At 34.5% G+C, this 13,658-nt stretch overlaps 1 protein-coding gene across 4 annotated transcripts in view; it reads left to right on the top strand.

Moving 5' to 3' along the window:
• Positions 1-10,010, top strand: part of LOC127835460 (uncharacterized) — a 30,763-nt gene extending 20,753 nt beyond the window's left edge. For 2 of the 4 annotated variants that reach the window (XM_052361906.1, XM_052361909.1), the window contains exons 2-3: positions 6,112-6,450; positions 8,782-10,010. In XM_052361906.1, coding sequence (XP_052217866.1) covers positions 6,120-6,450; positions 8,782-9,296 — 846 coding nt within the window. In that variant the 5' untranslated portion in view covers positions 6,112-6,119 and the 3' untranslated portion in view covers positions 9,297-10,010. Of the gene's footprint in view, positions 1-6,096; positions 6,451-8,781 lie in introns of all 4 variants that reach the window. The other 2 variants (XM_052361905.1, XM_052361907.1) reach the window with 1 other exon arrangement.
• The last annotated feature ends 3,648 nt before the right edge of the window (positions 10,011-13,658 follow it).

The raw sequence follows: 13,658 nt of genomic DNA, 5'->3' as shown, positions 1-13,658 counted from the left end.
AATATAGTGAAAAAACCATTAAAACAACAAGAATTGTTTCATATGAATCGTATTTGACCTTCCATTCACTGATCCTACTCTCTATAAGACACATTTATACCTGTCCTAGCATTGTTGCGGTACAATAGTGTTGATTGATGCCTTTTTGAACAGCCATGTGATAACTGTGTAACACTCCTTGGAAATTGGCCCTAATTAATTGAGCACTCCCATCAAAGAATTTTGTTTTGATGTCAGATGGACACCATTCATAAGATAAATTACAACTTGAAACGTTTTAGGCATACTGTTTGCATTCAGTCAATAGTTTGTATGCGATTATCAAAGATTTGTGATTTTAACAAGTTAAATGGTTGTTCCAATTGGAAATATCATTGCAAGGTGAGTCTGAAAATTGTTCCAGTTGTTTAAAAATACTATGTCAACTATATGAACAATTTGGTAGCAAAAACCAACAATTTATCACATCTTTTAAGAAGCACACCAAACTGTTTGGTTAAACAGAAAAGTTGTTTTGGCAGTTCTGGTTGCAAAAATAATGTATGTATGCTACATATTTCTTTATAACATACTTTGATATATGAAAACAATTCAATATATTGTATATACTTGCGCAAAAACTATATCATGAACACTAAATCTATAAAAGAAATACCGTTGGCTTTGGTATTTAAAGCTGTTCTTGCAAAAACAGCTTGTAACTAGTCATCTCCTATAACATCCAAAGAGGCTGAGATATTTATTTCATTATCAAAAAACTGGACAACACTTTGTGAAAAAACGTATTTCCGTTTTCGTTTGCTGATGTTCATTATTAAATAACTGCCCTCATATAACTTTTATCTAAAATATAGCTTTGTCGCAACAGGTAACACTTGTCAATTAAAAAAGCACACACACGCACACAACTACAACCAACCCTCTCTTTTCACAAAACAACTTTAAAAACTCTTGCTTTTATTTTTGTCGGCATTGCGTTTTTAAACAGACACCTTTTTCAAATTTGTCAGCTTCAAAATATTAAAGACACAAATGAGGGAAACATGTTTACGGACATAGTTAACCAACATTGAGTTGTTTTGTGAACATATCCCGCATTCGTTAATGTTTATATCACATTGCGATTGTACAAAACAGATTTAACATATGTTAAATATTATTTACAACATACATATTAGTGTTTTAACCAGGCCTATTCAGCGTGGCGACCCGCCATGCCCCTTTTTTTAGAGCGCCACTCTGCCAATTTCAAAGCCAATTAGCGCCACGTGTCCTTTTATCTAGATCCATATGTATCAAGTCTAATCTGCTTTTTCAATCGTGTGTTATCTCAGTGTCCCCAAGACGCGCATATAAATATATGGCAGCGTATGACGCAATAAAAGAGGGCATATTATCCGAAAAGTGCTGTAAAAATCAATAATTATCGTGTAGCAGTTAATTGCGCGAGTTGGTATAAGCTCCAAATACGACATGTTTACTCCGCCTACGGCGTTTGTGTGATGCATACGTCATTTTGATTGGCAAAGCGGCATTTTCAATGGAAGCCAATCAGAAAAAGGAGTTTGTTCTTAAGAAAACAGCATGGATTTGTGTCGTCGAATTAATGATAGTCAGGTTTCTAAATGATCAACAACGACGATCCAAACTTCTAGCGCAGACTATTTATCTGAAATAAACCAGCAATAGTTGTTATTCAGTCCTCGCGTATGACTGTTTCGCTCACTAACATGAGGTACAAATAAAATTTACCTAAATCAACGACGTTACGTATTGTCATTCAAACTGAAATGATCCGAAATATTTTGTTAATATAAGACTATTCGTTTAGCAGAAGGGTCGTAGCGGTATAGATTGTAATTTCTTTTATACCTAATGATAAAATATGACGTTTCTGCAGTGAAATAACAGCAGTGAAAATAAACAAATTGTTATTTTCACCGGTGAAAATAACAAATTTTCGGAACTACTTTTTCTATGTTTAGATTATCAAGATTTACTTTTCTTGTTTGACCAACTTAACAAGTACTTACAAAGTATTCTCCCTTGGTTGGCCAACTTCCTTGTTTAAGCCGTCTGCATTGTAGCAATGTACACTACATGTATATAGGAACATTAATAAAATAAAATATTTTTTTTATCTGGAAAAAATGGAGGCAATTGAAGAAATAAGTGAAAATGAATGCTCTGCATTCTTTGGTGATATTTTTTATCTGGTAAATATTGTAAACAATGAGGAATCAATTGAAACAGTTGTAGTACCAACAATGAGTGGGGTAAGAGAGGTTGATCATGAAATTGAGGAAATTGAAGATGAAAGAAATGACAATGAAAAACCAGAAACTGTAAGTAATGTGATTCAAATTCTGAAGTTCGCCAGTTTAGATCAGTAGACATTGATTCATTCTTAAGTGAAAATCAAATGAAAACACTAAAAAGAAAACAGAGCAAGACATGAAACTTTTTCATTCATTTCTGCATTACAAGTAGAAATCAAGATTGGCACAGTTTATACCACCTGACACCCTAAATGAATACATATGTGAGATTTGACTATACGTAACAAAAAAGAATGGCAAAGAATATGAGCCCACCATGTTAAGAGTTTTTTTGTGCTATATAGACATCTAAAGAAATACAGCTGCAAACTTAGGATAGCTACTGATAGAGTGTTTCCACGGGCAAGAGATGTTCTCAAGTCTAAGCAAAAGAACAAGCCGAAATCAGAAGATACATTAACCGATGAGTACCTTGACCTGATTTACAAGGCAAAGACATTGGGTGACCACTCGGCACGCTCTTTAGCTTATTCTATGTGGTTCAGCTGTGCCAAATATTAAGGAATGACAACAGGGACTGAAATCCACAATATGAAATGAGGCGATGTCTCTCTAGAAATTGATCCCCGCTCCGGGCGTCAGTTCATTACGTTGTCTAAGAACGTAAGACGAAGACAAGGACTGGTGCTTATGTTTGCGATACCAGGTAATTATTATTTTTTACTTATTTTTCTAAACATTATTAAAATAAATATTTTTTTAGCTTCTATTAAATAAATAAATAAATAAATAAATAAATAAAAAAATAATTAATTAATTCATTTATTCATTCATTCATTCATTCATTCATTCATTCATAAACATCGAATAAATAAAACAATAGATAAATACATAAATAAATAAATAAATAAATAAATATTTAATTTAAATAAATACACAATGAATGCATACATAATAATAAAATTAATTTTTAAATAATATATTAAGATTATATAAATAAATAAAATAATATATATATTAATAACTTGACATTTTCAATGTTATTTTTCACCGCAAATAGGGAACATATCAATTTCATTACAATGACAATACATCTCGGTATTTCATTATTCATTTGAAAACATAAACAAATATGTCTTTCTTAAATATCATTTTGTTTAAAGGCAAATCAGCCAAAAGCCTATGAGATACGTGATGATCATCAACGTGATCCTGTACATCTGTACAAAGCATACAGCGACAGACGGCCTACTGACATGTTGAGTGACGACTCTCCATTTTTCTTAAGCCAAAAAGGCTGGTATAAGAAATCGGCAATAGGCGTAAATAAGCTGTACAATATCATGAATGGGATGAACACAAATGCAGGAATTGAAGAGGCACGCATTACACCATACAGGTACTAAAAAGTAACTATAATGCAAACATATGATCCGCATCACGCGGAAAAAGACCTTTAGCATAGTGCGCCTAGATTGAAACCAGATCAGCTGGCATTTTTAAGATAAATATATAAAACACTGATGTCAAGCAGATGTTGATCTGACTGCGCCTTAAAGATTGAAACTGTTTGCTAGCGACATAAAGTTTGTTTTCGTCTGCTGTAGCTCATGATGTGCTTTCATCAGTTCATTAATTTAGAGCTTTTAAGTTGTACATTACACATACATGTACACTTAATTTTGTTAATTTATAATTTTATATTTAATTTCCAATGACATTTTTACACTTACCTTATCAAATAATCCATTCGATTTAATAGCCAATATTTATTATGATCACTGCACTGTAGTGGCTTTATGCATTTTTCTAAAAATCATTTTCATCATGAAATAACCTGTTTGTTTACATCCATTTTACTGTATCATTTTCAGTGTGAGAAAACGCATGGTTCAGAAGTTAAATGATGAAGGAGTCACAGCTTATCAAATAGCTCAAATTTCGGGCCATAGAACTTAAAGAGTATCAACAATTACAGCAAATTTAACAACCAGCAGTCAATGGCCGTTTCTGACATTTTGTCAGACTCGTCACGTCCAAACAGCATCGTGCCTCGGGCTCCAGCTCGTCCTGCAATGCCAATGTCTACACACAATTTCGTGGATTCCTGTGAGATGCCGATTAGAATAGAGTTTTTCATGAACTCTCACTTTTATGGAAACGTGGTCTTCAACTTTCATCGGAACGAACAAACGAATACACTGTCTCAGCAGCAAGTCAAACAACATAGACATGTGCATCATGATTCTTGCCCTGACAGTGTGCGGCATCCCTTTAAAAGGATTAGAATAAACGCCAGTGACAGTGATAGCGATTAATCTTGCTCATCAACACTTAAAACCATTTAAAATAATCATGTTTGTCGTTAATCCACAGTTTTTAACACTACATAACTCAGTTGACAGTTTGTACAAATGGCGCACTGTATGAATGAAAATATGTCAACATTTGCGTATTCCTACGACATCACGGACATGGACTGTCCAGTAAATGTTGTTTCACTAGCAGTATTTTATGCTTAACTTTGTTTGCTTATTTTAGCAAGAGCAATAAATGTTAAAACCTTTCAGCTTTGTTTTCTCGTAAACCATCAAATATTGGACTTTTTTCTTTCGGACGAGGATGATGCAAACGCTCATGACATAATTTTGTGTATTGAAATATATTGAGGCTCTCCACGGGAGAAAGGGAACTTTTCCGCGAAAGGGAAACAGCTGTTAATTATTTTCTTGAAAAGGGGGAATAACATACACATAAAATGTGTTCATGTCAGTGTAAGATCGTTTGTTATTTCTTTCGTGATCAAAGACAAATTATATTTTCACTCGTAGCTGCGCCACTCGTGAAAATATATTATCTATGATCACTTGTGAAATAACAAACGATCTTACACTGACAAATAACAAATAATCTCTAGTAAATAAAGATTAGCCGAGTTTTGAATACTGTCTATTACAAGTCAAATGCTCGCCGATTTTAAAGAACTTTTATTTACATGTATAGCATTTTTTGTTATTTAATGACTACCATTTAAAACCCACCGAGAATGATGAAATTGAAAACAAATAGGAAGAATTCTATTGCGTTGTTCTACACTTGGTGACTTTTTGAATGCAGCATTTTCAAACTTAAATATTTCAGTTATGAGTAAATAATTTAAATTAAAATTGTGCATGTGATCATTTGACTACAATATGTGCAAGCAAACGATACAATCATTCATCCGTGGCGATCGGATGCTGCAGCAAGTTGGGAAGGTAGCCTGCAGCTTGCTAATTGCGCTGTTCCGCTCCTGAAATTATATACGAGACCTATTGATTTTTAAATTAATGTTGTGTTTTCCTGCTGTATCAACCCAACTAAAATGAAGAAAGTGAAATAAAGTTATAATCATATCGCGTTTCACCATTTTCACGTGCACAAAGTTGAAACCACACCTTCCGCACGTGAAAAAGCGCGTCATTGTCCTGGATGAATGATTTTATCGTAATCGTGCACAGAATACAGTCAAATGATCACATGTGCCATTTTAAATCAAAATCTGTACTCATTACTGAGATATTCAAGTTTGAAAAGAGTTGCGTTGGAAAAGTCTCCAAGTGTATTCTTGTATTGAAGAACAATGCTATAGGTTTTACGCAAATATTTTGATAATGAGCGGACAATTTTGCATTACATTGCACTAACATTTTTCTACACAATTAAACCAAACAGGTTAGACAAGCCAAAGGTTTAAGTCTTCAAACTTTGGCAAGCATTTTGAACCATTTGTATTCAGAAAGTATGGAAATTATATTTTAATTGTAATATTTTTAAGGTATACGTTTTTAAGGTGCGAAAATGGGAGACAAGGATTTTCAACTGGATCTTCAAGAACTTGTAGAGAACTATGCCTGGAAAAGATTCACCGACGAACTTGGTTGCATTAAGCGGCTTTTGCACAGAAGATGCAAGTATTACTTTGACATTCCTTGGGGCTTTGTCGACTTTTCGCACGAGACGACGACAACAAACGAACGCCCACAAAAAGAAAGTGGAGCAGACAAAAACAAAGTACTGTACTTTTCGACATTTGATAACAAGTCAGGAGCATCACAAAAGTACACGTTTACAACGGAAAGATCGACAACCGCTACAACAAGCGTTGAGATGCAAGATAACTACACCATAGGTTGGTACAACATATACATGTATTATACCTGGGGTTTTCGCTTGCGTAATACCAGGAAAATGAATTAGTGATTTAAAAAGATAAACATGCTCATGGAAATGCAAATTTTATTATAATTGACATTGATGTGTTCTTGGAACATATTCTGACAAAAAGTCATTAAACTTGAGGACATCCAATACTCTTACTTTCAGATGGCATCTGCGCTTGTAATAATTTTCAACACTATAAATTGTAGCAACACAATTATAGTCTTGATTTTAGTTGTTTCCTGTTAGAATGCAGATGCCCTTTCGTGTTTCAAAGTTTCGTAGTGTACAGTTAAACTTTTTAAATATTGTTATCATGGTCGTAATTGTGTGTGTGTATGTATGTATTTATTTTGACCTTGCGGTCAAGGATAACCCATGAAAGTGCAAGCACTTATTTCCAATGGGGTCCTTTGGTTTTGCTGAAGAGACAGCTAGCAGAAGAGACAGTATTGGGATACAAGGAATCCGGGTGCGATACCCTAGCTCTTTGCGAATAGATACCTTGGTTCTTTTACGTGCTCTGTGTATAGCACCTATACACACGAGAATTACCTGGGTTTCATACCAGTACATCTCTAGTTGGGTGGGAAACACTTGAAGCATTTCTGAAATTTCCAGTTCCCCGATCGGGATTTGAACCGGGGACCTCTGGAATGGTAGACCAGAGTGTTACCACTCGACCACCGCACCACCCTGGCGGTAATTGTCGAAAGTGATTTCCGTACGTGGAAAATAGTATCACAAGGGAATCGCAAAATCCCTGATTTTTACAAGACAAAAGCAATAAGCACTTAGCATAATGCAAGGAAAGACGTAACATGAACTTAATAAAGCGCTACGTGATCTTCGTGATGTGTAATTCATGCAAAGCGGAAAACCAGAAATATCAGGAATATTACACTCAAAACTACATGTGTACTGTTATACCGCTGGGTATTTCTGTTGAAAAAGCGAGTCAGTAAACTGCCAGAACTTGGCTAGTAATCTCTAGACAAGCAAATTTATGAGTAATACGTGTGTATGTCAGTACTTACGCGACTAAGCACCTTGATTATTAACACAGCTGGGCATATTTAAATCGTCACTGGATAATAACTGTATGAAGTTAAATGATTTATATGATTTATTATAAAAGACAATGTCGTGTTGACTGCATAAATTATTAAGGTTTCCCACTATCTCGTAGTAAGATACTACATACATCGTAAGGCCGGGTATTGAAATGCATCTCCTATGCGGCATGAAAACACATGCATTTTTTGTATACACTAGAAAGCGATTTTCGGGTCAGTTGGATGTATTTGTACCCCCTACCCCCACACCTCACTTCTGAAGAAAAACTTATTAATAAAACCCACAAAAGAGTCAAACAACTGACAAAATATTGTTGATGTTTTGTTATTTCATTGCATTTAAATAATAATATATGAATTAAGGGGCTTTATCAAGAACATGTTCCTGAATTGATTACAATTTGCCTACAAAACTCAACACGGTTTCTAAATACATGTAGTTTAAGTTATGAACCAATTGAATTTCATAACCATTGTATGTTCATTTTTTGTATTTGTATCCGTCCCTCTTCCGAAATACCCATATTTTTGTTTTAGCAGTGTTAACACTCAACCCCCAAGAATGGCATCATAAATATAAGTTATCAAAATGTGATTTAACGTCAGCATGTGACTTGCATCAAATTGCCATGTCTTCGACAAATAATAATACAATCAACACAAGATCATCTTAATTAAAACCAGAGGTAATGTTATATTGTAGGTAAATTTCAAGATCTTAAACAAATAAAGGAAACACAATCGGCGACAGTACATGCACTTGCCTCAGTCCAACCTCATTACTTAAATAATCTGAATAACATGAACCAGATTTAACATGTGACTCAACATTCGCATAAATATCCTTCCCTATTCTAAGCCCTTGGCATAAATATATAATATAAATATCGACAGTTATTTGAATGAAAATTAACGTGCGTGTGTTATATAACATACGCACGTTAAGTTTCAATCAAATTATTTTGCAAAATATCACTACATAAATATCATCCACAGTTGAATAAACTTTCGAAAGTCCCAAATGTCAATCGGTAATTATAATGGTTTAATCGCAAAAAATTTCGTTGCGCTTGCTCAAAATCGTGGTAAATAATTTTGAAAAGTAACTAACTAAAATAATCATTATGCAAGTGCCATTTAGCAAAATGAATCGATTTGCGGACATTCCTTTCAATAGTTTCTGCGTATGCGGTTTACCTCAGTGCATGTTCATATATATTTTGTAGGAAAAGAAGCCAATCTCGAAATCGACCTCAAAGGCGTAAAGGTTGGTGTGGGTGTCAATGATTCTCTGTCCGTGACCGACACAAAGTGTGAAGTTTTCAGCGAGGTCCTTACATGGAACATCAACACGGAAATCAATGTACCACCCTGGACCAGTGCTCGAGCTACGTTGAACATCGTTGAAGAACAGTCGTTCGAGGAGTTCGAAGTTACCACAACAATATCGCTGCCCAAAGGCTCACTTCCGGTTTCTATTCGACGGACCAAGGACAATAAGATTGTTAAAACCTACCGGATAAAAAATCTGAGATGCATCTTCACCGATAAGCAAAAAGAGCTTGTGAAGCTTGAACTTTTGGATGTTCCAAACAGCCAAATAAAGAAAGTCGTTGCGGTAATCGTGTCACGTGGTGTGTGCAAGAGCCTGTCCTGGAAGAAACAGCACGTGGAGCTTCAGTGTTCAGAAATAAAACCCGAAGCTAACGAAGCCAGGTCGGCAACGAATGTCGTAGACTAAACATACACTAAACATGATGAGTCTGCAAATCTATTTATTGGTAGGTTATTGACTATGCATTGAACATTTACTAACGGAAACTGTGGGGAATATATAATATGATGACTAGACACAACGAATGCAATTAAGTCAATAAAGTACATGTATAAGTAATGTTCAATTCTGATCTTCGTATATAAGATAGTTGCAGACGAAAAGTGTATAGTCCAACAAGGAACAACCAAGGTTATATACATTGAAATTATATAATATTTTCCAGTTTTGTTACTTTCTATATGCTTATTATTACATAATATCTATTTTATGCAATGTATGTTTCTTATCTTCAATTGTTTCTTATAATATATATTTACCAATATTAAGTGAATTGTCTTACACAAGAACATACGTTTTTGCAAGGCTAAACGTCTACCATCGGCCCACGATATAGCACTTAGGCCGATTATAGATGTCCGGTCTAGCTCTGTCATATGTTCTCGTTTATACTGAATATCATCAATGACAAAATTTATTACCGAACCAGCTTTCCGCAGTTTAATTTTCATTCAATAGATTACGCAATCGACGACGTTTCGCGTTCGACATTTTCTGTGTCAAAACACACCAGTTTAAGTTTTTTTTTCTTATATTTTGTGACAATAATTCGGACTCGCTTTGTTTTTTTTACAGTAAAATATGTTTATGAAAAGCATCGAAATAAAAACGTAGTTCAGATTGTGTGTTTGTCATAGATAATTGGAAACTTCCATAGGAATGAATCGATCCGACCAGACATAAGTTTAAACTTATCTATTTAAGCTCGATTGCATAGAAAGCCTAAGGCTTATTTGAAACGCTCTCGAGTCCGTCTTCTTGAAAAAAAAACAGTACTTGGATTCTATGTGGAAAATCTAAAAAAAAGCTTCTACAGTTTGAATCAAACCTGTGACCTCCCGATCGAAGATGGACACCGCAAACAAACTAAATTGTACTGCAAACTTGATGATTTAAAAAACGTTTCGTAGATAGTGTAAGCTGTTGCGAGTTAACAATTGACAATCTATAATACATTGATATCGCACAGAAATCGGAACTCGAACATATGTCAAGGTATAACTCCGAGCTACATGACGAACTTACATATTTGAAGTCTCAGCTCAGAGCCTGTGCAAAAAATTCTTTTCGGGAGCATTCACGTAAGTTGTTATTGACGGTTCACGGGTAATTCACGGAAAAATGGAATGCTTGATTCTTGCAAATCGGCCTCTTAACACATCGCGAACTGTCGACTCGACGATATATATATATATATATATATATATATATATATATATATATATATATATATATATATATAGTGCCAGTTACGCGGTCTCGGTAGTTTTCAGACTATATTTACGAGGTCAATATAAAAAACGGGGTCTGTATACAACCCCGCGTTCAAAGCACCTTTAATTACTATGAGGGGGTGTAGGGGAGGTAATGCAATCAACTGTCACAATAAGGTCTTAAATCGAAAACCAAAATCACGTCTGAAATTGAAATTTTATATATCTCGCAATTAATGTCGCTATATATTTCCTTGTATGAGACGCTACATAAATGACGTATTTATGTATAATAATATATTAGGTACCCCTATATTAGTTCTGTGCAAATTGATGAATATCATTTATTATCATTATTTAATTTATTATCGATATTTTCAAATTCCGATCCTCGTGGCCCTTGTGCGAACACAAATAGTAAGTGATACTATATGTGTTCAATGTTAGGGACAATACAGCTCATTTTTGTTCAATTAAAATCAGAATTTGAAAATTACAAACCCTGCGCAACAACAATGGTCAACATTAGCATTGTTTTGGCAAAGAGAACGTTTCTGTTATTTAACAATCAATTATTTAAATCGCTGTTGATTTACCCAATTTTAATTGTTCCTATGCTTGCTATAAGTCCACACGGGATGCCGATGTTTTAATTAACGTCATGGTAACATCAATACTATTTACGAGACAGAACGACCTTTTCGTTCGGAATTTAAGTTAATATCTTTGTTTTTCTTGTTTTGTTACTATTCATTACGATCGCTTAATTTTCATTTAAGCAGAAAGGAACAATTTATTGTTAATGTTGTTGTTGTGTTGTTGTTGTTGTTGTTGTTATATTTACCGACTTCGTTATATACGCAAAATATATTATGCACGCTATATTTCGGAGCACACGTTCTGAAGAGTTTAATCCTTATTTGAATTATTAAAATAATTTCAAATAAGATGCAAAATAATTTGCAGATTAATATAAATACTGTAATTTGATTCCCTCACTTGTCGCCCCTTATCACAAGGTAAATGATTGCCGTCACAAAGGTTAACGATATTCCAGCCCTTAAAAACTCGATAGTCATCTGCGAGAAACAGGACATTTATTTATCCGTTAAACTATTTACAATAACGTACCCGAGAGGTCTTTCTTATTTGCGGTAATAAAGTTCAGAAAGCCGTTAAACTAAAAACGACGCCTTGTCATGATAAAAAACTGTAAAGTGCAGGGCTTAGTGGTCTAATTAGCGGACAGCTTGGCTCCTGACAAACTTTTGCACTTGCTATTCTTTTCTGAAGTTTCGCTAGTCGAATGGACATAAGACCCATTTTCGCATGGCACGGGTCAATTTTCGAACGCGATATTCACATTATAACTGATAAGATAAAGTTGATGATAAAACGAATACAATTATTAACACGAATTATGTGGATTTTGGGTTGACTTGAAATATGCGGCGAAGTCTTATAACTCTCGCAACGAATAATGATAAATATTACTTTTAACAGGAAAATATACTTCTGTAACAACAACACACTATTAGATGTCTGCTAATCATTATCAAAGTACTGACAGTACTGTTGTGACGATGCTTATGAAGAGGATTGATATATAAGCATCAATTTAAGTTTATCTACATCACCACAATTGTGTTTGCGGGAACGAAAAGATGGGTACGAAAAATATTTGGTTACAAAACTTTTGGGAACGAAAAACATATGCCAAAAAAAATTGGGTACGAATAAATTGTTGGGTCCAAACAAAAATTTGGATACGAAAAAAAATTTGGGTACGTAAAAATATTTGGGTACGAAAAAACATTCGGTACGAAAAAACTGGGTACGAAAATTATTTGGTACGAACAAAAGTTTGGGGGAACAGGGAAGTAGTACGCGTGGGGAACTTGACCCATTCAGCGAAACTGAGAGGCGGGTAACATTCTCGATCAAATCTAAAAATAACAACATTTGGGAGTTTCTCAGCGTCACAGCGTTCGAAATTTCACCTGGCAGTTTCGTGTCTGGTTCCTGCCCGAACCTCCTCGATAAATTTGAAAGAGGACTGGAACCAAACAGCCTTTACCTTTATCAATGATAACCAACGAGGTGTTCCGATTGAGAAAATTTAGCTAACTCAATCGGACTGGCTCGGTCTTTTACATTGGTCGCGATTGTGAAGAATGTGTTCAGGTTATGATAACTTAGACGAGCTGCTTCGCTGAAGCAGCATCGTCAAAAACCACTTATTAAGATTGGTTGGCCTGTTGATTGCACATGTTATAACCTTTCATACACTTTCGTCAAATAAGACAAAATGTGAATCATTTCTTAATGTAAAAGGATATACTTGCACATCTTTTAATGAAAACTTATTACAATATTAATGAAAATTGGATGAAAACAATTATGTTACCGGAATAGAATACATTGGAAAATATCTGCATTTGCCCTTAATGGGACATAACTCCTTACTCAACCATTCGAATCCAAGTTAACCGATTGTTGACTACATCTCATACAAATAGTCGTTCACGAACTGTGCATATTCAATTACATTGGAATATCAACACATTCTTTATTTCGACGCCGCTTCTTCTAGTTTGCGTCATACGAGTAACAAACAGCGTAGAAAAGAGTATCGAGCGAGCCAAAACAATAATGAATACACTTACAGTTTCCGTTCCATGAAAGTACTCGATGTAAGAGAAATAAACGCCATGTACAATAAGGAAAATATTTATTTCAACGAAAACACATCACCCACTTTACGTGGAAACAAACATACCGAAACGTTACATTAAAGGTTGGAATTGTTGTTTTGATATGAAGCTTACATAACACGTTCTTTTCGCGTAAATTATGATATTACCTTATCAGCAAAAGGAATACCAAAATATCGCCACTGGTTTTGAACAATTATCAATCTATTTATCAGTTGTTCGCATACGTACATAACCTGTGTTGCATTCAGTCATCTTTCCCATTAAATTAATGTTTACCTTTTTATATTATCATCTTATATCATTGTTCAGTTATTTTTTTATTTCATGAATACAATTGT

This window comes from Dreissena polymorpha, chromosome 6 (genome assembly GCF_020536995.1).
Source record: "Dreissena polymorpha isolate Duluth1 chromosome 6, UMN_Dpol_1.0, whole genome shotgun sequence".
In the NCBI taxonomy this organism is placed as follows: domain Eukaryota; kingdom Metazoa; phylum Mollusca; class Bivalvia; order Myida; family Dreissenidae; genus Dreissena; species Dreissena polymorpha.
Note: the sequence above shows the minus strand (reverse complement) of the source record. Positions and strands in the feature narration are given on the sequence as shown.